The sequence below is a fragment of the Anarrhichthys ocellatus genome, unplaced genomic scaffold, assembly GCF_004355925.1.
Source record: "Anarrhichthys ocellatus isolate YVR2014 unplaced genomic scaffold, GSC_Weel_1.0 scaffold82, whole genome shotgun sequence".
In the NCBI taxonomy this organism is placed as follows: Eukaryota; Metazoa; Chordata; class Actinopteri; order Perciformes; family Anarhichadidae; genus Anarrhichthys; species Anarrhichthys ocellatus.
In genome coordinates, this window is record NW_022280112.1 from 787,397 (window position 1) to 814,232 (window position 26,836).

General features: G+C 42.0%; 1 protein-coding gene across 1 annotated transcript in view; it reads right to left on the minus strand.

Annotated features, from left to right (window-relative positions):
- Positions 1 to 843: 843 nt before the first annotated feature.
- The window catches only part of pappa2 (pappalysin 2), a 67,914-nt gene continuing 41,921 nt past the window's right edge, over positions 844 to 26,836 (minus strand). Inside the window, exons 18-27 of the mRNA XM_031874564.1 lie at positions 25,703 to 25,768; positions 25,516 to 25,612; positions 24,158 to 24,335; positions 21,002 to 21,215; positions 19,582 to 19,750; positions 18,187 to 18,319; positions 17,558 to 17,679; positions 14,194 to 14,265; positions 5,176 to 5,274; positions 844 to 1,932 (exon numbers count right to left, since the gene is read on the minus strand). Coding sequence (XP_031730424.1) covers positions 1,813 to 1,932; positions 5,176 to 5,274; positions 14,194 to 14,265; positions 17,558 to 17,679; positions 18,187 to 18,319; positions 19,582 to 19,750; positions 21,002 to 21,215; positions 24,158 to 24,335; positions 25,516 to 25,612; positions 25,703 to 25,768 — 1,270 coding nt within the window. The 3' untranslated portion in view covers positions 844 to 1,812. The remainder of the gene's footprint in view (positions 1,933 to 5,175; positions 5,275 to 14,193; positions 14,266 to 17,557; positions 17,680 to 18,186; positions 18,320 to 19,581; positions 19,751 to 21,001; positions 21,216 to 24,157; positions 24,336 to 25,515; positions 25,613 to 25,702; positions 25,769 to 26,836) is intronic.

Sequence of the window (26,836 nt, forward strand, 5' to 3'; positions counted from 1 at the left end):
AGTATATACTGTATATATATATATATCATGGAGCGGAGTTATTATTCCGAGGGGAAAGAAATCTGAATTTGTAAAGTTGTACATTTACGGAAAAAACTTGGATGTTATCTGAGATTAAAATGGCAAATTTATGAGAGAAAAAAAAAATCACAAATTTAGAAGGTTATTAAATCATCAATTTGTGAGGAAAACAAATGTTGTGAAGTGCAAAAGCGTGGAAAGCCATCGTCTGAATTTGGCCTAAAGTAGTGTTATTATGTTAAGGATGGCCTCTGAGCGAGGCGAAGGTCCTGGAAGATACATATACTCTCATGATTTATCTTCTTGGTCTTTCTGTGTCATTTTATGAACACAATGCCGCCATCCGTATGCATTGTGCTTTACCCTCAGGTTAGACCTGCTGCACGTTACATTTTCATTGCTGTTTCTGAATCAATGTCCACTCTGATGGGCGACCTTTGAGCTTGGCGAAGGTCCTCAAGAACACATGTACACATCTTCTGTCATGTTCTTCAGCACAGACAGCTCCCCTCTCTCAAAGAAAATGTATATTTATCTGTCCACAAACCACAATCAATAGAATGTCCATATTTACACTCAACAAACCACGACACAGTGATGGAAATATACAACATAGCACCTTTAGACTTTTTTCATTCAGTCATTTCACATCTAAAGCTGAGCGAGTATTGATCACTGCATATGTCATGAGACACAAATATCTGTATGATAGTATGAAACCTAGTTCATTCTTTTAAATTTTTTGTCATGAAATCTAAAAAAAAGGCATCAGGCCAACAAATGTGTGTTTCATTGCATGTACTTATTATATATTAAAATAGAAACCAAACAACAGACGCGTCCTCTGTTAATGACCATGAATCAATCAATCCAAACTTCATGAGGGTCGATATAAAGTTGCTATTTATTTCATATAGAGTATAAAGTACTGTAAAATATCACAGAGAACATGATTACACTTCTTTCTTTCTTTCTTTTTATAGTTTACAACATGTGGTACTTTATCATTTCTGGCTAACGGATACCAGAACCTGACATACATACATGCAAGCAGGAGACGACTTTCAGGTCCGTGTTGAGCAAATGAAATGCCCTCCTTCCCAAAAGCCTTTTTTAAATCTTCATTTTTGGTTTATCTTAACGTTCCACCACTGATTTTCTGACTCCAACATTACAATATGAAGTACATCTTTGCTTCAGTGGAAATCCATAATAATTCTGACACTGATATTTAACATTTGCCCGACTTAGATTTGGAAGTAATCGTTTGTAATTCCAAAAATGTTGACGTGAATGACGTTTTTTTTTTTTTTTTTAAGTGATCAGGCGACTTGTCTACTCGACTTAGATTTTAAAAGTCCTCCTTTGGTTTTGAAAAGCCATCCGACGAGTTAAATAACTGAACAGAGTACTTGAATCCATTTAGAAGAGCGGTTTGATGATGACTTGATTTGTACTGGAGTGGATGGACTGCTTTTTTTTTACCTCAATGTTTCCTCACTGAGGGGTTTCCTTTTATAAATAGAATCTTCTACACAGAAAAAAGAAAACAATTTGTTCACATGTGGATGTTTGTGAGGGACGGAATACTGTTTTTGAAACCAACATGACTCAGATGTAGTGCCATTGGACAGCAAGGTCGCATAGGATGAAATAAAAAAGGCCTTTTATCGTGTAAATTCTGACTTCAATTGCGTTCTCCGCATTACAAATGTAATATTTTCGTTATTTGTGTGTTGTGGTGTGTAGTCTGTGGTGTGACTCAAGTTCAGCCTCTTTCATCCCTCCATCTTATTGCATTCCTCCTCCTCCTCCTCCTCCCGAGTCCTTGGCTTTGCTCTTATTCTCTTCGGTGTCCGGATCTCGGCAAGTGCACTCGTCCTGGTTGCAGTCCGCCCCGAACTGAATGACCTGTCAGCAAACAAGCACAACATTCAGTGGGTTTCCCTGTTAAAGATGTCTTTGGTGGAATCTGATCAAATATATATATATATATATATATATATATATATATATATATATATAGTACAAGTAGGTGCAACAAAAGCCTAGAAGAGAAGGATGGATAGCAGCGGGGTGAGAGGAAATATTACATCAGGGCTTTCAGTGAGAGCAACGTCACTGAAAAATGCACTAGTTCAGGAGTTCTTCCCCACAGGGCTGTAACATTTCAACTGTAGCAAAGAGCACGGCTTTAAATGGCAAAAACAGACGATAAAAATACATTCACTCGAACCCGACCCCGGTGGCTAGTGGACCCCGTCCATGGCTTCTTCCATCGCGTTTGCGCTGAAAGGTAAAGCGCCGCTTAGTAACCCGAGCGTCGGTCTTAGTGGACTTGTTGTGTTTCCTAAAAGTTTCAAAGAGAACTCCAACAGCCCCCCGGGGGCCGATAAAGCGCATGATGTCAAATGGTTCAACCGGGCCTCTGAATGGCGAGAAAAACCTTGAGGGTCTTCGGGGAGTGTGGGGGGGCGGCGGAGGTGAGCGGATGAACACATGTTAAGAATCAACAACGAGAGGCTGCCAGCTCTGGTCTAGGAAGCGAGCCATCACCACAGGTTGCAAAATAAACTCTGGTGCCCCGCGAAGCAGTCTGTTGCAAGAAATGTAAACATTCGCTCCCGGAGGGAAGGAGTGAGAAGGGAGATCGGGAGAGAGAAAATGGAGAGGGGGTAAGGAGAGTGGGAGGCAGAGAGAGAGACACATATGGACGGCTGCGAGCGAGGCGAACGAGTGGAGTGGGAGGCAGCGACTGATTGGGGTTGGCAGCGGGGTAACGGTTTCGCCAAGGGCTCTCGGCAGAAAGGCCTTTCACTTTAAAAATGCCAGCCGTCCCATTTTAAGAGGAATTGCTGCGGCCATTAAATGTTTCCTTAACATCTTGATTCATCGACGCGGGCGCAGAGTGAGCCAAGCAACGCTCCGCCTTTCGATGCCTCCTAACAACCTCTGGAAGGAGAGAGAGAGAGAGAGAGAGGGCTTGTTTTTGCCTCACCCGCAGAAACCAAAGCCAAGTCATCTGGCTGCATTCGTTGCCTCCCTGCTGTTTACAGCAACACATTCACGAGCGCAATTCATGTGATAAGAAACCCTCTGGAAGTGATGAATTCAGCCCTCGCAATTGATCAAAAACATCAAACGTAAAAAGCATGTCCGTTTTCTTTTTGTTCGCTCTTTGCTGCGTTTACTACCTTGGACCTTTGTTGGACTCAAACAGACTCCAGTTAACAAATCAAACCAAGATTGTGTGTTTCCATAGATGGTGTGGCAGCCCCGATCTTTTCTTCTGGAGTTTTCCCCTGTTGGCCGACAACCGAATCCCACCTGAATAATCTCTCACGTATCCCTCCTCCCTTGTCATTGCTGCAACCCCCCTGTAAATAAAACCAATACTGCCTGCGCTCCATAAAAAGGCCCCAACTAGCAGTTTAGCTGGCAGATATGAATATTGATTCAAATATTTGATGGAGTTCATGCGCAGGTGACTCATCCCGCCAGATACCGGAACAATCTGTGAAGCCCCGTTACTTGCAGATAAGGCTAAAAAAATCCAACTTGTCTGTGTGTGTTTTCATGGATACGTACCAAAACTAAAGCAAATTGTTTGGGTTTTCTTGCCTGTGTGGCGGCAGAGAAAATACGTGATGCGGTTTTAGAAACCTGTCATTTCCTTCACCTGCACAAGTCGAGCCACGTGGAAACAGAGTTCTGTAAACGGCGTCGCTCTGCAGGATGCCACCTCTCACGGCGCTTAACTTGACTCCCTCGCCAAGTGAACAGTGACCAACTAGACCGCAGACCGACACCTTGCTGCACCCGCCCCTATACCCCCCCCTCGTGAAAGAGAAGTTAGTGGCAGTCTGGCAGCTCATTTATTGTGATGGCAGCTACAGACCCGCTGAACTCCTTCTCATTTAGTCATGGCGTGCCACGGACATGAAGGAGACAGCCGAGGACCAGGCCAACTGTAGGCCGTATGAATTAATAGGCAGGGCCCCCGTGAATGAGTGTCATGAATATGTGGCTGTACAGTAGCCAAATAGGGTATATAGAGAGGGGGGGGGGGGAAGAGGTGTTTATGTAGAAGCAGTTGAGGGAATGAGTGGCCTGGTTTCCACCGCTGGCCTGACCCCGCAGCTTGCTCATTATTATTCATACCATTCCTCTTAGCCACCCAACATACACAGCAATCATTGAAAGCAATTAGTGTAATGTGAAGCATTTGCATTTGCGGCGAGCACCAACGAGCTGTCGCCGGGGGAGCGTTCGCTACGACGGATAAACATGAAGATATTCAAGGTATTTGTCAAACTGATTCAATTAAACATTTCTTTCATTTGAGAAAAGCGGTTAGATTGCAGACCTACGTCCCAAACAAAAACCTTTATCATCTCCACTTGAGATGCTTTGAATGAAGCCACCACAGTAACACAATGCTGTCAGCTACAACTGTTTAAGTGTAATAGGAGAAAATCTCATCAGGTATATTAAGCCCATAGCTAAGTGTGTTCTAGTATCAGACAGAATTTGACTCGATGGAGTGGGCGCATTCCAACGTCTGGACCCTGGCAAGTGTTCTGACGTCTTGAACCCCGACTCGTTCCCTCGGCAGTGGAGCTTAAAGCGAGAGGGGAGAAGGCGTACAGCAGCGTGCGGTGGTGAAAACCAGCTTATTTACCATTTGAGTGGAAAAACCGGAGGGCACAAGTCTCCTCTGTTGTTTTAAGTACAGATGACGGAGACTAAATAGGCGCAGTCGTTAACAGGAGAGAAGGGAAAGTAGCAGGATTTGTGTTTGTTTGCTTAGTCGGAGTCTCCTGCGTAGCGGCGCGGCGCTCCAGCCAAGAGAGACAGATTTCTACTACAGTAAACAGGAAGAATCTGGCTTTGAATCCAGCTCCCGGCCTCTGAGCTCCATCTCGATTGCAATATGCGAGACCTGGAGCCAGCCAAGCAACGCTTTGCCACCTTTTAAACAAAAGTGGACAGAAATTGTGAAGTTGTATCATATCTGTGGAAAGAGTAGTCCAAAATATATTGTTATTTTTAAAACAAAAAAAGATGGTAAGAAAGTGATGGAAACCAATCTTTCTGTTCCTACGTAAATACGCCGGACGGGAGGTGTGGCGCTGGAAATGTCTGTTTGTGTACCTTTCTGGTGGAGAGTGTGGACGGGCAGCAGTCTCCTCCATCATACTGGCAGTAGGCCCGGTTGTTGATGGTGTCACACCAGCCGTCCCCTCCAAAAGGCTAGAGACAAGTTACAAACAAGGAACAGTGTTAATTGTCTCCCCAATATAATAATGTCCCCTCACACAGCATGGGAGGCCGAGAAGGCTAAAAAGAAAAAAAAATTGTCATATTCCTTGATGTTGTTTGGAACAAATGTCCATGAAACAAATAAAAATAAACACTTATGCAGCAAAATCCAAGTCCAATCAAAGTTGTTCATTTGCTCTGACAAAGCTTACTCATCAGCCAATGAGAGAGGGCCACTTCTGTCTGTTGAACAAGATGAAGGCGGGACTTCGATTCAATGCACAAGCATGTCAATGATTTATTTAGCAAAGAGTTCTCGTGAACATTACTTTAGTGACTACATTAACTCAGCCTAAAGTCAGTTGACATTAGCATAGTTCTCTCGATTAATCAGCCTTTTATCCTCCACGTTAGCTTTGTAGAACATTTGCATGATGTTTGCATATCATGATGGCGGACAGGATGTTGGTTAAGGCTTCTTGGCCTGATCTCTATAAACAGATATCTGCATGTGATTGCAGAATCCGTAGGCAACCGGACAAGATTTGGGTATCAGAAGCATTCTGGTTTTCCGTTTTCAGTCCAAGTAGTATTGACCAGTCACGTTTGAGCCGGCTTTGGTCGCAAGCCATCGGCTAACGTCTGACGATGATTTAGCTTTTCATTAGCTTGGCTAATTGGCTTCTTGTGAAACAACCTGGTCGTATACGTCGTCTCGCTACTTAAACTACATTCACGCATTGCTAATTGGACTGTAAAAAATGACCAGCACACGGAGAGTCAAGTCTTGGCCTGGATACCTTTTATTCGTTATCGCGACACCGGAACCTCCGAAGTTTTGGCCCCCTAGAGGCCAAATCGTTGTCGGATGTATAGGCGATGGGTTCAGAGAACTCTGTGAACAATGCAGAAACAATAAAGCTAGAGTAGGTAAAGGGTATATGTGGCTGCCTATGGTGCTTAACAGTTATGACTTAGTGCCGTGATGTTTGCTATGTCATTTGGATGGTGGTGTACCATTTGTTTAAAGTCTGAACGTCCTTATTGGTCAGGTGATGGAAACATCACTAGTAAATGACTCGAGACCTGCTTGCACAAGTAGAAATGGTCCTCACTTCTGGAGTCTTTTCGAAGACATGGAGGGAAAATTGTTTATACAATAAGACAAACTGACAGAGGTCAGTCTTCAGTGTAATTAATTAAGCAAAGAGAGGTTTACTTGTAGGTCTCATTTAGCTGATCTTTTATTTAAAGAGAATAGATAGAGTAGGTGGACAGGTATGCTTCACCTTACTTGGAATACCTATTAATGACAATTCCTCAAACTGTTTTTCTTTTAAGCATACTTTGGCCAGTGTGGGAGTCCTTCTGGGGAAACTCCGGAGTGGCACGCAAATTTGTGGAATTTAAGTTACATAGAATCTCAAACACGTCACGATGAAAACCTTTTTTAATGTTTTCAGCAAAACCACGAGGGCTTCCCTGAGGTGCCAATAATATGAACATAAATGCTGAGGGCCAAAGACACTTTTGGCTTTCTCCGACGAGCTGATGGAGTCATTTCAAAGACTTGGGGCTCTACCTAACCGGCACGGGGGAGAGAGCAGCTGCTGAGAAGATTTCTGCCGTTTTCTCTTCACTTCAAAGAACTCCTACTTGACGAATCCCCATGTCTTTCCCAGCTAAACTGCTGTGGCATAAATAAATCTCTTTAATCGTTCCGTTTCTGAGTAAATACTTTACCAGCAATTGCACCAGATGCCTCACCCAAATCACTAGTAGTGCATAAATCTTTGAATTACCTTTACAGCCTCGGAGAGTCGCGCAAAATGCATACTTGCTTGACCTGCTGTCAGTTTTATTTGAATGTTACATATTTCCATAGTCGAGCTTTGTTGTGGGTTTGATCTCCATTTTACACTCACGTCTTTCTTTGATAAAGACTGTTTCAATTAGCGAACCCACCGCTTTGCCCACATTGAGGTTCATTTTGAGGTCAGGGCTCATGTTGAGGTTAATTATTATTTACATTCCCTTCTAGGCAGCATATACCTTACTCTCAACAGAAATGCACTGACGCGTGAAGAGTATTGAACCAGCCAGAGTTGACTGCGTACCTCATTCCCCTAATGGGTAGTTAAAAGGTCAACTGGTTTGTGTATTACCATTACACAGTAACTCCCTTCAAATCAGCGTAAAAAAGAGAGCAGCAGCAGCCAACCCCCACACCTCGCTAACATAAATATTCCACCTATTGGCATTGGCTGGTTCTAGGGGAGCATGTGCTGTCATCAACACCTGCAAAGCTCTTCATCACAACATTATAAAACACAAACATGTCAAGCAGCAACATATTCATTTTTCACTTTCTACCAAGTATCTGTATCAATCTTTTGATAGCAGACATTCTATCATCTCCCCCTCCTTCGCCCCGTTCACCCCTCTCGCCCAGAGCTTTCTGAAAACAGTTTGGGGGGGGTGTTCTCTTCTGACTCAGTGTTTTACCTTTTGATAAGAAAGACAGTTCGGGGAGTTCAAGGGAGGTCTGTACATACACACGTGGACAAAATAGTTGGTACTCTTCCTTTAAAGAAAGAAAAACCCACAATGGTCACTGAAATAACTTGAAACTGACAAAAGTAATAATAAATAAAAATGTACTGAAAATTAACTAATGAAAATCAGACATTGCTTTTGAATTGTGGTTCAACAGAATCATTTAAAAGAACAAACTAATGAAAATGGCCGGGACAAAAATGATGGTACCCTTAACTTAATATTTTGTTGCACAACCTTTTGAGGCAATCACTGCAATGAAGTGATTTCTGTAACTCTCAGTGAGACTTCTGCACCTGTCAACAGGTATTTTGGCCCACTCATCGTGAGCAAACTGCTCCAGCTGTCTCAGGTTTGAAGGGTGCCTTCTCCAGACTGCATGTTTCAGCTCCTTGCACAGATGTTCAATAGGATTTAGATCAGGGCTCATAGAAGGCCTCTTCACAATAGTCCAATGTTTTGCTCTGAGCCATTCTTGGGTGTTTTTTTTGTCTCATCTGTCCAAAGGACATTCTCCCAGAAGCTTTGTGGCTTGTCAATATGCATTTTGGCAAATTCCAGTTTCAAAACTGGAGCTTTTTGGCAAGTCACATCAGCTCTATTTTCACAGACGCAAAAATTAAGCATACAAAAAAAGAACACTGTACCTACTGTGAAACATGGAGGAGGCTCGTTTATGTTCTGGGGCTGCTTTGCTGCATCTGGCACAGGGTGTCTTGAATCAGTGCAGGGTACAATGAAATATCAAGACCATCAAGGCATTCTGGAGCGAAATGTGCTGCCCAGTGTCAGAAAGCTTGGTCTCAGTCGCAGGTCATGGGTCCTCCAACAGGATAATGACCCAAAACACAGCTAAAAACACCCAAGATATATATGTGTGTGTGTGTGTGTATGTGTGTGTGTTGGTCTGGGGATTGTAAGACACAATCCACCTCAATGTACCCAGCATTATGGGATATATACGCCATAGTACTTGTTGAATCATTGGCTATTTGTATATGCTCAGAATTAAAAGAAACATAGAAAGTCCAGATTTCTGTAAAAGCCGAGTTTATTCCGTTGTTTTTCTTTTTATCTCATCATATTGGCGTATTTTAATTATAAGTCAATTTGTTTTAGACTATAAGAACCATGTTAACTGGTGAGACCTGTTCACTAACGCAAACCTGCTTGTTAAAAAATATTGATGGTTGGAGCGTTGGACTGAAGACACAGTGAGTTTTTGCTGTGTTTGAATTTGAACAAATAGCCTGCTGGTTGTAGAAACCAGATTATTGAATGGTTGAACTTTACCGTGTACTTCCTTTCAGTTTTGGTCGGACTTTGGATTGAACTGTTTGGTGCACAGCAACAAGTTGCGATCTTGGTCGTCCAGCCCATTGCAAAGTGATACTTTTCTCATTCTGGGTCTATATCATGCAAGAGCATGTAAAACAAAAAGCTTTAGAAATCTATTTAACCGTAAATGAGCCAGGCAATCTAGTTCCACAAACCCAGCTGGGTTTGTCTTAATTCCTTAACCTTCTAAAAAGGAAATCATGGTTTTTCATTTCTATGTTTAAGAAATCAGGTTACTGCCAAAATCTGCGAATAATCAGATGACTCAAGTGCACATAAACACATGACTGAAGTTTGGTTCCTGCACTTCACAATGCCACTCACTGCAAGTTGACTGCCAACATTCGCTGCTTGTACTTCCATATTAAAACATGATGTGTCACCAGGTCACCTGTTAAACCCCATTTTAACGGAAGAACCACCTCTCTACCACATGTTTTCCAGAATTTGGCTGACTGTGTGTCCTTGTGTCATCCTCCTCAAAAAGCTCTAGCAGGAAGTAGAGCGCCTCTTTGATAATGGGTGGATGGTACTGGTTTGCCAGTTAGCCCTATATACCTTGGTTTCCAGGAGCAGCTCAGAGTGGAGTTGGTAGATTTTCGCAGTGGTTACCTCTTGAGTAACTCACTGTGGAGATATTTCAGGCAAGTCCAACTGGAAGATTCAAGGGAGGCCCCAAGGAAGGCCCAGAACAAGCTGTAGATATGACATTCACCGAATGGCCCTCGAACACAGCGGGACTGGAAGATATGGCTGGCCTGGGCGAAGTGCGTTTGGCCTTTTCTGTTCAGTCTGTTGCCACTATAAATTGGACCCGGAAAAGTTACTCAGAAAGGATTGGATGGTTAGCTGGGGAGGAATTCACTCAGAGGTGAATCATTGTAAAATAAAGCGTGTGCTGTCTAGAAACTTAATAGCTCGAGAGACAAGCTCCAGCTGAGTAAAGTCTGTCATTTCCATTAAAAAGGGGGAAAAATCAGTCCCATATTTCCATCTAAGTTTCTTGGATGACAACCTTTGTATTCGGAAAGCTAAGAAAGCTTCTGCCAAATGATTTGCCTTGTGGAGAGACCTGTATTTTTTTACTCCATTTGGATCACTTTAATTCCACTTACTGTAAATTTAACATACAAATCATAAGTTATTCTGCTGTCCAACAGTTGTCTGTTGTCTGAACAAACAATCTCTACTCTTCTGGCTGCCTTTAGTCTACAGAGACTCATTTGATTAATTTGCTTTGCTTGTGATTGTCTTCAATTAAACAAGTATGTGTTTCAGAAGAAACAGAGCCAGAACAAGGCAATAGTCTTGAAGGTTTTCAGGTGTTGTTTCAGGTGTTGATAGATTGTTTAGTTCACTGTTGGTCTACTTAGTCTACAGCTAATTTCAACCCTGATCTCCCATCTAAAGCAAACAGCAAACATTCAGCCTGTCTGAGCCAGTGGAGAGCTTAAATCAGACATGTTCTATTGGTGCATAATCCTCACGCAGAACTATTGTGATATAAACTCAACGATCCTGAATCATCGATGTGAAACTCATAGTTACTTTTTTCAGACTGGGAAACTACTACACAGGTGTTTCATGATGTGATCAAGGGGATTAACACAGCGTCCACCAACCAAATGGTTTCAATATTTTCTGTCCGCTTTGCCATGAAATGCCTCATATTAGGTGATGCATGAGTCGATGTGTTTAATTGGGTGTCTGTTATACACTTTTATCAAATTCTTTCTCCTCATTGGTCCAGCGAACATTTTAATCACGCGGAGAACATTCTAAGAAAGAAACTTTTGTCAGCGATGCATCTCTTTCTAAGGCTGTAAAGTAGATGAAACCAGTAGAGAAGAGTCTCAGACTGGCAGTGGTACAGGAGCCGCTGTGCTGGTGAGGTACCTGAGCTGACTTTTACATTTATTGTCAACCGTGTTTTAAGAAAGAATGGAAAGAGAGGCAGAGTAAAAATGATTGGGAGCAATGGCATCTGGATGAGATCTGGCATAGTGGACTATGCAGCACATGTGGTCTGGTATAATTTACAGTGTTGTCATGGAGGAGCGGTTCAGAAGCAACTGTTTTGCTTAGCAACATTCAAGGAAAGGTGGAAGGGGAAAATGTAGTGCTGGCAGGTAGGAGGAATATTTGAATACCGTGAGACATCAACAGTTTATGTGTTCCATCAGTAGTTCCAGTAGTTCTAAACCCAACGGATGAATGCCAAATAAAGACGATCTGGGTTTATGACTTTAGATGCTTTACTGTCACTGTTAGAATATTAATGAGCAGCGATGGACGTTAAATTGCAACTAACTTTTAATTATGATACAAACTACAGCACACAGAAATGTGATAACATTGAACAATACCAAAAGTCTACAGTTGTGCTACAGCAGCCTCTAGAGGCTGTGTTATAATGTTTATACCCAACATTATGAAGGTGTTGGAAGGAACAAACAACTTGCTGACCATTTTGCCACTCCCACCAGAAGTAGTAATCAGAGTAATGGGAAGTGTAGAGGCTGGAGCGGGAAGACCATGAGGTCATCAAAATCTGAGGAAGTTTTACCCGCCGGGGACTTGAATGTGCTCAGGACAATTCATGGTGATCTGTCAACTATGTTGTGACAGTAAATAATCATAACTCGAGGTCGACTTACTAGCTGTTTTCTAGAACTATGTCACGATAGATTGATGTTGTGGGGATGGTTTTCTTTTCCAAAGAAGATCTTTGAACATAAGTGGTGTACGATCCCCTCCCTCAGATATGACCACCTGGTGACCGTTTCAATGCTTAGGTTGTGTGATGACAGTTGAGCCGTCTCAATGACAATCAAGCAAACTTTAGCTGTTGATGAAGACTGTGAGATGTAGTTGAGCACTCTGGAATGAAGCTCGTACTGTAAGTGGACACTAGACCGAGGCTATTTCACAGAAACCCAGCTTACCCCTGGTTACTATATTCTCATAAACTTAAGTATTGGTAAAGGGTAAATTCTGAGGTGACAGTGGTGCAGTGTGAATATTCATACCAAACCAATTCTGCGTTAAGTGGTTACGTCGTGGCTATGGAGGATATGCATGTACTAGAGCCTCAGGGCCCTTTCACACTGACCACATTTGGTTTTGACATTGTGACTATGCATCTGTAACAAGACCACCCCCGGATCACGGTCGGGACCAAACAGCCAAACCTTGGTCTGACGAAAGCAAGTGGTCACGGTCGAATATAAATGAACCATGGTTCGGTTTGTTTCAACAGTTACAAAGAATGGTTTGGACTTTTGGACCCGTTACAGGAAGTTCTGGCTGGCTATCATCAGAATTGGACAAAGGTAAAACAATGCAACAGAACACGATGATTGAATGAGTGTGATGAGTCAGTTGGAAAAACGTAAACACTTTTCAATCATTTTGTTCCGAGAGGATGAGAGAGAGGATCCGAGAGGACGGCCGAGCAATGACAACACGGCGACAACCGAAGCACAGCCGTGACTATAGAGAGACTCAGCTTACATGGGGGATGACGACAGGATGTAGTTATGTCACAAATAGTACTTTTGTGCAATTAATTGCAATGTGAAGCCAAAACTAACCAGATTAAATGTAACAAAAATGAGAACCTTAACATATTTGTTACAAGTCATCCTGCTATAAATATTCAGCAAATGATCTGGCTGGAAATAAGAGATGTAAGATATTTTGTTTTTTGAAAAAAGTGTTGGATGGACCAACTCACGTACTGAACTATATTGTCTATTTATAACTTGGTTACTATTTATTGACCCTCCCACAAACAGGGAAGAATATTTGAGCAGGGTTTTCTCCTGTATATCAAACAAGAAAAAATCTATCATTTTCATTTTAAACCTATTACCAGCAAACATTACACATGTTTTGTCTTATACTGACTTATTATGACTTTTATGACTAATTGACTGTCTCAGTCAAAAATATAAACTAAACAATTTGACTATACTACTAAAAGTATCCAGCTATTGTTTCCAATACAAGTATAATCTAATTTTCTAAAAAATACATCGAAATTCACAAGAAATTAGGTTTTGTTACCTTGTCAACAAACAAGAAACTTTATCCGGCTGCTTTTGTAAAACAGTAAGAGTTCCAGCGAACACCAGTGTTTAAACAAGGCAGGAACATATAAACGTACGTCTTGTGTCTGAGGCTTGTGTCAGCCTGAACGATTCATCTTAATGTAACAGAATGCCGTGATTCATTTATTTTCTTTTATCAGATAATCCATTCGATTTGGAAGCCCTATAACAACATTTGGCAACAAGAAGATCCCTGTAAACACTAAAAAAAGGTACTTCAGACATATTCGAAAGGGATTCTTTGAAGTGTGAGAATATAAATTTGTCATCATGAAATGTAAAGCACATTGCACACTGGCTCTGGTATCTTGAGTAATGATGGCAGCAGGGATTCGGCATGTTTTGCTTCATTCTTGATATTATTGGAAAAGTCTGGCTAGGGCAGTAAACTTAATGCGCTGATGCCCAGAAATGGTGTAATTGTTTTAAGGATTAAGTACTCCTTGATAAATAACAGGATGAAAGCCAAACTGAGGACTCCCTGACCACGAAGGCTTTGAAAGCAAGCAGACATGTGGACATAGCTGACACGGTACGTAAGAACCGAATTACCTGCAGTGATGTTTGGGAAAAGAGACGCACCGGTTGGTTAAGCAAGAGGTATCAAACACTATCTTCCCAAAGCCCCTTGGTACTCAGATATGGCACGTTTCCACCAGATAGCCCAGTTCAGTTGAGTTTCTAACCCTCACATCAGCAGGACAGACATCTTAACTCAGTTACTCTCAGCTGCAGCAAATCCGTTTCTAATTCTTTGGAATTGTTAAATGAGTGAATGGCTATTTTAGTCTTGACTGATACTGTATTTGGCCAAAGACCTTTGTTGAAACTGACATCTGGATGGAAACTATTGGCATGCACTAGGGTATTTGGAGCAGGGCGGCTCGGCTGTTTGGACTCTTACCTCACATGACTGGATACAATGGATGTGTTGAGGGTCAGGGTACCACTTCATCATCCCTGTGCACACTATGCTCTGGAAAACAAAACGTGTTAGAAGGACAATTGAGCAATGCGAGACTTTCTCAACTCATTCTGGCATCTTTTATTTTTAAGACAAAGATTTTACGAGGCGTTCCAACATCATTTAGCCAAATTTGTTACTGAGGTGAAGTAAAGTTTGCCTGCAGTGCATTGACGTGTATGTGCCTTTTAGATGAGAAGTAGAGTGGATAACCACTGTGTTTGCCATGGAAACTATTTCGCACTCTAACAAAAGCATTTTTTAAAAAGTGTAAAGCTCCCAAGTGGTGTTCAGGTATAACCATTGATTAACTTCATTAAGTACCCATCGATGGAGCATAATGGCAACCAACTCATGGAGTGATTTTCCCTCTGTGAGTATTGATTAACGGGAGACAGAAAACATACATTTGCATGTATGCATTTAAATCAATACTTCTATTGGATTGTTTTAAAATAATGTGTTGACATTTTGGCCTGATGGTGGTGTGGAGTGTTCATCCTCCGGGGAGAATGAATGCGTGCTGTAAATGTGATGGGGTTCTGCCTATAAGTTTTGTGTAAATATACACACCAGACAAAAAGGTTAAGGGAGATCAACAAAAACACTCATTTTCTGGGAACTTATAGTTTATTATTTCGAATGACGAAACAATCATGGTACATTTTTGCCAATGATCTGCTAGCACTTGGCCTCCCTTACCTTGTTATATAAAACATGAACAAGACGACATCTTGCACTCATTCTGATTGCAGACTTGCAAATGTTGCATTGTTGTCACGGACATATGCAATACATTATGACAATTTCAAGCTTTTTGCTGTGTCTGCCTGCATGAAAAAACCTCGTAACGGAAGAAAAATAATTGTCTCGTACAACTTAAGTGGATGCCAAACTCAAAGTTGCGTGGTGAGAACCAGGCGAGGCTGTGGTCATTTATTTGACCCCGGGAATTTACAAGGTGGTGAGCAGAGAGCTGATTGACTAACAAACATTGGCAGAGAAAGTGGATCCTTCCTCTGTGATTCCCTATGCAGCCCGTCCCAGCGAGGGAGACCTGATTCTGAGATTTGAAATAACATAATGCCTCGAAATCAGGAGGCAGCGCCAGAGATATGGCGTAAGTAACCGGACCGCCGTCCAAGTATTTGACCTTGGCAAGGGGGGACTAACTGCCTGGCGGACCACCCAAAATGTCAGGCGAAACTGGAGCAGTGTTTGCAACAGCATTAACATAGAAGCGATTCCTGAGATATGATATTGGGTAACATGACCCACCTTAAAAAGGCCAAACATCAGCCCTCTAACTCACAACCCAAGATCTGACATTGCTACGAGTTCGTTCACGGTGACTTGTATACACTGCGTGTGTGAGATGTGTGTGTTTCCGGAAAGGCTTGACGTCAACTGGAACCTTTACTCTCGTCTATCTGCCTGTGATTTCCAGAAATGCAAAAACACTTGAATGATAACAAACACATTCTGGCAATACACATGAGTCGGATTCGGTTGTGTGATGGTGTGTGGTTAGCCGGTGCAGCCGGGAATTAAAAATGCTTTCCTCATTGTTTTTAGTTTTTTTAAAGATGTCTTGCCAATGATTCAGTCAAACATCTGATATGAAACACATTTGCACATATTGTGATGAAATTTGACAGATTTTTAGGCATTCTCGGTTACTCAGAGAGACTTTTTGAATTTAAAATCATTTCTGTACTTTGTGTTTGTTTTACTACAATTCTTGCAAAATATGTCCAGTTCAAGAAGTGTTTTGGTCTCATGGAGGTTCAAAAAATATGACTTACACTGGAAAGGTCTAAATTAAAACGTTTTTAAATGCTAATAATTGTCTGAGGTGGGGACAGACAACGTGGCAGATGACTTCAGTAGATTCAAAGGACATGAGTCCAGAAATGAATAATCATTGATCTCTATTGGAAAAAGCTAGAAATGATCTCAACCTATTGACCGATTTCACAGTACATTTGTTGAAGACTCGACAGGATATCATTTTTTCAACTTTTTCTCCTTTTGAAATGTACTTCCAGTGTGACCGGTATTAAGGTGCATGACTTGATGGGGATGTGTTGCAGCTCATAACCACGTAGTTCAATATACGCTAATTAAAAAGTCATCGTCTCCCTCCATCTATCTTTTAACACACCATTAGCTCTAAACTGCCAAAGCACAAACCCGTTTCATTGCTTATTAAATTGAGCTTGTTTCTCAATGTTGCAGAAACCAGACACTACGGCTCATAAAGACATGAGGTCAGATAAGTAAAGTAGTAATTATGAAGGTAACAGGTAACTAACAAAGTGAGAACAATTCGGTTGCAAACATGCAAAGCAGCGGATGTTTGTTTTTTTACGCCGACTGTCCCCCAAATGAGTTTCTAGGTCTTCAACTGAAATGATCGGTCTGCAGCAGTAGCTCAGTGCACTCCATGCTGCTGTTCAGACCACCAGATGTTTGGATGCATTATTCATTCTGATGGGTGTTTTTGTGTTGAAGGGACTCAGCGCTGTTTGTCATGGCAGCCAGCAAAACAAGGAGCGTTTCACAAAGCCTGCCAAGAGTTTCCGAATGGTAGCAAAATCCACAAGCCCCTTGTTCAGTTGTGGTTAATGAAACCAACCAGGCTCTCATTTTTCACCACGTCGTGCCCCGTCGAGCAACGCGAAACAGCAACAGGTGCAACCGGTTCTGCAAGCTGATCCGTACGGCACCCCTCCTCTAAGCTCTGCGTTTTGCTGAACTGGATCAAATGGAAATAAATTTGAAGCGTAGAAGTATATATTAAATACCAGCTTGTGAATAAAACTAGTGTTTGACAAATATAGATATTTTTTCCTTACTGACTCTGTAAAAACTGCCAACAGTAGGTCTTTTCAATTCTCAGCTGTAGCAGCACAATGGTCATGCCAAAGAGCCCACAACACATTGTTAACAGGAAGCCTGCGTTTCAAACTGGAGATTGGGTTACATCATCGGAAGCCTCACGTGCATAACCTAATGTTAGCTAACGTGCTAGTAAGCCATGCTAATGTTTTAATAAGCCAAGCTAACGTTAATTTAACTGTTAATAATGTCATAAATACATAAAGCCAATATTACACAGTGAAAAAGCAACATAATTTTTTTCCGGAACTAGGTTGACTTTCTGAGCTTTGGCACTAAGAATAAAGGTCACCCAATCACGTTGTGCGGAACGGACATATTAAAAAATGTACACTAAAGTGTGCTCAAATAGAATCATTGGAGACTAATCAAACTGACTAACCCTAACCCTCAGACGTCTCACCTGGACTTTGGTGGGCAGCATCCAGTGCTTTAAAGAGTCAACTGTAGAGCCATTGGGCAGAACCACCAGGTCACGCAGATCCATGTCTACAGCCACAATGCATGTCGGGTAGCAAACAGCACCTGCAAGGAAAAGTTTGAAAAAAGAAAGATCAAACAACACTGACCTCTAACCCTCATTAGCATCTGTTGAATTTATTCATGTTCAGACATTGAGGAAACAGACCACATTACTAGAGACCACACAGTCATCTGTGGTCTGGACCTTTAGCAACCATCACTGTGAGGGCTTTTACTGTGTGTGTGTGTGTGTGTGTGTGTGTGTGTGTGTGTGTGTGTGTGTGTGTGTGTGTGTGTGTGTTGTTGGTTGCTGCAAGTCTGTCAGTTGGTTTTCAGGAGTCTCATCCTGACATTTAAAACCAAAGCATTTAATAATAATCTCCCATAATACGCCGATAAAAAAAAGGTGCTCTACCGCCGTGGTTGCTTTTTCTATTCAGTCTAGTGAAGCCAAAGACAAGACGGGCTCCTGTGCTTGGTTTTATTTTGTTTAACAGAAGGGAGAGAATATAATCAGGACTCTTTATTTTGATGGATTACACTCTCATCCCTGACAAAGGTTGCACTCACCGACATCCATCCCTTGGTCGCAGCTGTACTCTACAGAGTTGAGATCGACCGGAGGAGAGCACGATCCCTGGAGCTTGGAGCACATGGTGAACTCTGCAGTCCAGTCACCCTCCTTAGTGCAGCGAATCTCCCTCTGGAGACAAAGGCAGATACTAAAATCCATGGTGGTCATCAATGAACTATGTGGGGACAGTTATTAGTTCCAACCATAATTAGTTAGTTAGTAGTTGCCAAGTACTGGAGATATTGGGAGTAGAGATGTCTGCCTAGTCTCCAATATAATAGAACTAGATGGCACTCGGCACTGTGAGTAGTTTCATGAATGAACTATTTTCTTTCTACTGAACTACATCTGCCAAACCGTACCACTGCACAGAAGGAAGTGTCTGTCTGCTCATGGACGAGAGGCTCATGACGTAGCAAGTTGGAGCTACATTAATGGAGCTGCAACATCAGTAATGTAGTTTGGTAGAAAGAAAGTAGTTCCGAGATGAAACTGCTCACAACAAGGTCAAATCTGGTCCTGCAGAGACTGACTGCAACAGGAACTACCACAGAGGAGGTTATGCCAGGTTTTTATATGTCTGTCTTTTGCCACCACGATAGCTTCGCAACCGTTTAAGACGCCATCATGAAACTTTACAGTTGTTGCTCCGGTTCTGACGACTGAAGCCGATGCAGAAGTGTCTTAAAAACCTGCATTCTCTCTACTGACCATCAGAGGGCGACTCCTCTGGTTGTATAGAAGTCTATGAGAAAATGACTCTACTTCTCTCTTGATTTATTACCTCAGTAAACATTGTAAACATGAGTTTATGGTCTCAATCTCTAGTTTAAGTCTTCTTCAATACAGCATGATGTTCATTTAGTAAATTATGGTCCATTTAGAGTCAAACAGACCATAAAGCAGGGGATGCTTTAGGGCGGGGCTACTGAGATTGACAGGTCTCCACCAGAGCCGTGTACGGCGTCTCTGTCACTCCTCCTCAGTCCAAATATGGTCAATTGCCATAGCAAGATGGCGACCGTCAAATCGAGGCTTCAAAACGGCAGTCCACAAACCAATGGGTGACGTCTCGGTGACTACATCCACTTCTTATATACGGCCTAAATTGAGATCAAATAGAAGTTGAATTTGAAGATGGGTGTGGTCTAAGCAAGGGCGCCGGAAGTAGGTGGAATGGGGTATTGCCCCTCCCACTTTACGCACTTGGTCCTTGTGCCGAAGCTAGTGTGATCCCATCACACGATGTTTTTTTTTTACTACATCGAGACCAAGTTAAACAGCATCCAGTATAGAAGACTCAAGTGTCCCACCCTGTTCTGATCTAAAATTGACTTTTGATAGTGATGTGACCAAAAATAAAAAAAATGGACAGATGTTGAAAGTCTTACATTTTCTGTGTCATCTGGGCACTGCAGGGTGCAGAGGGTGTCGTAGTACAGGCCGTTGGTGCAGTTGTACATGCCCTGGAATACATCAGGAGGGGCCTGGCAGGATATGGGCTCACAGTTAGTTTCCTCCCACTGCCCCCCCTCCAGGCACTCCAACCTGAAGTACTTCCTAGAGAGCAAAAGAGTGAATCTGTGAGTGATCTTAATTCTAAGGATCAGCACCAGTTTGAATTGCATTCAAGGAGTTACATTTCTTTTTTTGAGCAATACATGCGGCCAAAACAACTGGAGGCCGGTGTGCAGCCAGTACTGGGACACTGGCCACCAGTTCTTCACCTCTAGTTCATGCTCGATTCTTGTGGATTTGTTTTTTAAATTCTAAGCATACTGACGTACATTTGGACCAGAGGATGTTCCACAGATATAATCCACCTGACAGATGAGTTTAGAACAAAATGAATGTAACATGGTGGCTGAAACGTCTTGTGTAGTATCATCCAGTGACAGAAGGTTTACTTTACAAACTCTCCCCAACCGAATGCACTCATTACCCCCGCTCAGTGCAGTTCTACAGTGTGTGTGTGTGTGTGTGTGTGTGTGTGTGTGTGTGTGTGTACGTACATGGTGTCAAAGGTGAAAGTCCTGTTTAAAGCTCTTTCATAGCTGCTGCTGTTCACTTTCACATGTTGGACTAATAAAGCATCGGGGTTATTAAAATGTTTACGCATTATGTTTGAGAAAGAGTAACTCATAAAAAGACACCCAGCTGCAAATGGATCTTGGTGGACGATGGTTTTCCACCGTATTGGGTGGAAATTTAGTGTGTACAAATCTATAAAATGTATTTTTTTATGCTGGCCTCATATGAGAGTGAAAGTCAACTCGTTAGATATTTGATACATTGCATTTTAACTGCAATTCAGGACAGCAAGGAAAATGTGTCTCCTCCCGTTAGGACCCCCTCGTCTCATTAACAACATGTGATGTAATGAGCAGAAAAAACACAATTGGCTGAGTAATGACACAGTGGTACATGTTTTATTAGACCCTAATGTGAGCGAAACCGAACATAGAGTTGCAGGTGGTGGACCAAACAAAAAATAATGCCGTTGCATAAAATGCTTAAATCAAATAACAACAGTGGCTAAGCGGCTTAGCGACAGTGGCTAAGTGGAGAGCAGGGCCGTCCTTCGATTCACGGCTCCGGCTCCGCTAGTCGCATGTCGATGTGTCCTTGAGCAAGACACTTAACCCCAAAATTGCTCCCGTAGCTGTGCCTACGGTGTGATAGAATCTGAATTGTAAGTCGCTTTGGATAAACGCGTCTGCTAAATGACTGTAATGTAATGTAATACAGACATTTCTTTGTGAGTGATGCTAGTATTAATGCCCTCCAAACACTGGCTGCTGTAGCACTAACCTGGGTGTCTTCTTCTTGAGGCTCCCTATCACATAAAAGCCTGGGTTACATTTGTAACGGCAGATGGAACCGACGTCGTGCCCCGAGGCCAGGCAGTCTGCTGTCAGCAGCTTGGCGTCGGGTATGTTCAGAACTTCGGGACACTCGATCTTGCAGTAGGCCTCTGGGAAAGACCACAGGCCGTCCTCCAAACACACCAACCTGTCGCTGTCACCTGAGGAGGAGGGGGGAGGAAAGAGTGCCGCCGCCAACAAGGTTATGTTTTTGGTTCGGTTCATTGGTCAGTTTAAGCGGGATTATGGGAAAAAACTACGGGCTCCATTTTCATGGTGGAGGGGTGAGGGATGGGCAGAAGAAGAAGGCGTTACATTTTGGAGCAGATACATATTATTTTACATTAATGGAATGATGGTACAGAATTGGTTTTGTTTTATCTATATGCAGTTAGCTAGTTTGTATCGTAACGCTCATCTGACTGGTGTGGTTGGAAGAGCTTCCATAGCATCTATGTGGAAGGATCAGAAGTCAGAGTTAGTAAGTGTTACTTTTCACTTCAGGACAGCTTTGACTTTACCTCGACATTTTTCCAGTGAATCCTTGATTTAAAGTGCAGCTTGTATGGGACATTACGTCACTGGAGACGATATAACATGTGAAGGTGACCCCTGACAGAGTGAGTTCAATGGGACCACAAGCAGGAAACAACAATCATGTCTCTTGGTGGTTTAATGTCTTACTTTTCTTCATAAAACCACAGAAATGTTTCTGTGACATTATGAAATGAAGTGTGACCTTATAAAATAGAGAAGAGTTATGAAGTCACCAACATGTAACTGACTTCACAACCTTCAGTAATGTCAGTTACACACATCGACTGTAAATAAGAAGTGGACGTAGTCGTCATGACGTCAATTTGAAGCCTCGAGTTCGGCAATGTGTCCGTGGCCATCTTGGCTTTTTGCAACCAGTGAACAGGAAGTGATCATATTTGGACTGTGAAGGTGTGGCATAGAGACGATGTATACGTCTCTGGTAGCAACCTGTCAATCACCGTGTAGCCCCGCCCTAAATCATACCCTGCTTTATGGTCTGTTTGACTCTAAATGGACCATCATTTACTAAATGAACATCATGCTGTATTGAAGAAGACTTGAAACTAGAGATTGAGACCATAAACTCATGTTTACAATGTTTACTGAGGTAATAAATCAAGAGAGAAGTAGAGTCATTTTCTCATAGACTTCTATACAACCAGAGGAGTCGCCCCCTGATGGACATTAGAGAGAATGCAGGTTTTAAGAAACTTCAGCATTGGCTTTATTCGTCAGAACTGGAGGTTGGTGCCTGGTTACACAGCAATATCTATATGAAGTGTGCCAACATTACCAAAGTAAAAGGTCTAAGTGTATTGAATTGAGCATAAGTTGTTTGTGCGAGCAGTTCTTGAGAAAGCTGCAAACACCACACTGTTTAGAACTCTGTACAGCTAAAAGACAAAGAAGTACACAAAGAAATACAAGTAGGTCAACAGCATGGATTGATTTGTGTCCCGCTCTGTCTCGTACAGTTATGAGGAGAAAAGAGACTTCAGCTAATAGTTCCTACGCCTGCATAGCCTCACATGCACGAGCGTCGGTACGCTCGGAGAATCACAGCCCCGCATTGTTTTATTTGGACTATAAAACGTAATGAATCTTTAACATGGCATTACATTTTTACTAGCCATTTAAACATTGTGCTGGTGTTGCGGTGATCAAAATCCATCACAGCTGCACTGGTGTGCACTGAAGACACTGTGCTCTTTGCTGCCGAGCGATGCATGATGGCCTTCGAGCACATTTCACCAAAGCCACAAATAGAATTATATCTGTGCAATCTGTGTTTGGGATCATGAATACATGGGTTCTAAGTGCTGACTCTTTCTGAACCACAAACACAAGTGTGTGGACATCGTGCTTGTTCCATCTAATCACTTCAAGAAGCATCTACTACATTGCGTAACTCGCATTACCAAAAAGGGGCAATGCGTTTTCATTTTTTATTTTAGTGTGTAAATATGAATTTGTGTATGTGTGTGGCAGTACTGCAAATTACAGGTGCCATCATTGTTCTGACTCATTATGGTGCAAGTGGTGTTTTTAAAATCATTGTGGACATGGAGGGGAGGTTGTGCCGTGTGTGTGTGTGTGTGTGTGTGTGTGTGTGTGTGTTTGTGTGTGTGTGTGTGAGCAGGAATATGCCATGTAGATGTTTCTGTCGGTGTTCATCCTGAATTTTAAATAACTACAGTCCCCACTGACGTTTTAAAAAGCCATAAAGCAAAGAGAAGCGCTGTGAGGAGCCAGAAAAGCCATGGTTGTGATTTTGTAAATGGCATTCCCTCTGAGATTTTTATTGCAACATTGTAGATTAGTTCCCCTGGTCTGAGCTGCTTTTTCAAACTAATTTGTTTTAAACACTGTCTTTAACTTTAACAGGATGCGCCCTGTAAAAAATAACAAGAAACAAGCCAATTTTAAAGTGTAATTGTGTAAAATCATGGTTTAATTTTCATTTTATGGACTGTGACTAGTGGGAGCATCTTGCTGGAGATCTAGTGAGTTCACTACCCCGAGCTGTGACTATCAGGAGGTCGGTCGTAGCAGCAGAGAACATTGCGGGATTCAAAGGTATGTTTGATTGAGAATGTCGATCAGCAATGTGAATAATTCAAAAAGTCGGTTTGATTGAAACTCGTTGAATTTCGGTTAATCTCATGAACAGAGAACAGCAGCATATAAGCAATAATAGTATCATCATTTTGAGGATTTTCAATCTTTTTTTTAAAACAGTGAGCCTGACAGTGTTTTTTATGATCCATTGCTGTTTAAAGGGGAAAATCTGTCACATTTTGTGTGGACGTCCAATCAGTGTGTTGGCGAGCAATGCATTCTGGTACATGTAGGCACTGCCTGCACGGTTCTGCTTTCTCTGTCAATATAGCACTCGCTGAGGACTTTTTTAATTCAGTTGACTACGTTTCCCCTTCAAAGCTGATTGGACATCCATATAAAAGGAGGCAAATGCTCCCTTTAACAAAGAACATGCTAACAATAGACTAGAACTAATGGACTAGATTAGAATGGCCGTCCTAGAATAGACGTATCTATAGCTTACCTTGCAGTATAGCTGGTGATCCACAGGTTAAGGAGCACTGTTTGCCGAAGGTGGTGCCCCAGGGGCAACTGAATATGGCATGGTAGACATGAGACTGATCGGGCAGGCCACAGTCTACAGGCTGACAGCTAACTACACGATCCCACGAACCATGGAAGCACTCCAGCTGTGATTCTCTCTGGAACAAAAGACGAAGTTTGTCTCATTTCCAAAAGGATTCAAAAAAGAACGACAAAAAAAACAAACCCTCTAAACATGCCTGATGACACATTATATTACAAATGTAATAATGAAGACAGCGGGAGGTCCTTACTGATTTCCATCTCAATATTCAAGCCTTTGCCTCAACCCTTTGTAATCTTTAGAAGTGACTTATTTTGTTTTTTATTTGTATGCATTGTTTCCCTCATACTTCATAAGAGGCTTGAGTTACCCCAGATTTTGGAAGCAAAAGGGAATACAACCACAAATGTTGAGAGAAAAAAGAACACCAAATGTTACAAAGAGTGGAATAAATGATTGTAGGACTACTCTAGAATTTGTGGGAAGGACAAACTGAAATCTACGGAAGCCCCGAGAGTCTGAAAAATCAAAACAGATTTTTCACTTGGCACAACCTTTTTATTGACCCGTTACATAAAGACAGGAGAGAAAAGCCTTTGGTGAGATCTGTATCAGATCTGAATCTATTTGATTCGGCTAAAATGAAGTCAGCTACGTTTGTGCAGTACAGTTTGTTTTTTTGGTTGGAGAGAAAGATGTGAATCAGACTCTGGTGAAGACCAGACCAACCCAACTGGGACCGCTTGAAAAGGCGGGTCTTGGTCTTCTCCCGAGCGGAATCTGGTACGGTTCGTTTGTGGTGTGAAAGCCAACTAACCAACCACTGGATTTAATGAGATGATTTCTAAAGCTAAACTACTAATAAATAATACTAAATCCATCTGATTATAGGGACGTGGTTTGATTGATCTGCATAAGGCCATGTATGACCGATTTATGCAAAGCAACACGTATGCATGTCAGAGAGGGTGTTTTCCCTGATATACAGGTCAAAAGCTGCTAAGACTGCTGTGCTTGTAAACAGTAAATTGTGTGACAGCGATCCCACAATTATAAGCCCTGAATCATTACTGTGCGTCTCATGTACATCGTTGTGCAGTCTAATAACACCAATAATCACTTATTTCTTTGTGAGCTCTTTGTCACACCACAGATTACAAAATATGCACGTTAGAAGCATCAAAGTGCTGCTAACTTTGATTCCCCACGAGGGACCTGATGATGCAGGAGGACTATCGCCAAAACTGGACAAAGGACTTTGCATGGTGTTATTCCATCAGTGATGTTCCGTGTACCTGGTGAGGAAGGGTTCCCTTGCTGTTGAGGACAGTGATGCTGAAACCGCGGTGACACTGGACAGAGCAGTAGGAGGACTCCCCTCCTCCTGTACACCTGCAGAGACACACTGATATATAGATAGTTCTTTTGTTTGTTCTTCCGCTCTCTTCCAATTGTTCGGGGGTTTCATTTCAAAGGGCCTACCTGACAGAGGCGTGCTCTAGCTGGGGGGGGGCGCAGCTGTCCAGCTGACACGGCTGCCGCAAACAGCTGTTTCAGGGATGGAGAGGGAGGAGAGGGAGAGGGAGGAGAGGGAGGTTTTTAAAAACTGCAAATGATCTTTTTCCTATTGAGACTAAACTTCTTTCCTACTGAACTGTACATCACAGTCTGTTTACTGGTCTATTGTCGTGGAGTCTCATTAATAACCTCACGTGAGATAACTGGAGTCAGCTGAAGGCTACAAGTTTTAAATTTAAAAGAATCCAGGGGGTGTACAGCCCCAAACCTCTGCAGCCGTGCTCCTCATCTCTGCTTGAGACTGAATGGTTGAGTTGCATTGTGGGCAATGTAGGCGTGAGGTTTTGACAACAAAGAAGAATGTGTGGAATTAAAGAGACCGTTTCTCTGCTTCTGCTGCATTGGTTTTCATCCTTATTTTAAATCAAAATTGTCCATCGTGAGCTCCTCATGTCCAAACACAATAAAGCTTTAAACGGACTACTGAACCCAATATTCTAAAAGGTACCCAGGAACAGTTCTGTTTTTATCTCTTTATAAGACAATGTGTCAAACTCCCAAACATATTCCTTTCATAATATATTTTTAAAATATTGATTTATGTTTTAACTTAAATGTGAACATTGGGCCTCATTGATCAACTGTTCTTCTGAAGAAATGTCTTCTTAAAATCCACTTACACAGTTTTCAAAGAAAAGGATTCCACTTCTGCACATTTAGATGCTGACATGTTTGTGCAAAATAATTGGTTATAGTTTTTCACCAATTCTATAATTTAAATTACAATTCCATTTTTTTGAAATCATTCATAATATCTTTAATAATTATTTTAATTGCAGTAGAAAACTCGTAGTGATCACAGTCACAGTGATCAGTCGCTTGCTGTTGTTGTTGCTGTTGTCATAGTATTCAAGCAGGCCTCTTAAAGAGAATATTCTGGGTCTTTTCATACATGACATCGTGAATCTGAAGAAGACTTTTCTTACATCACAATATGATGACATGTGGACATATGGTCCCTTTTTCAAGCGCTGTATGAAACCTGACATGCTGTGTGTGTGTGTGTGTGTGTGTGTGTGTGTGTGTGTGTGTGTGTGT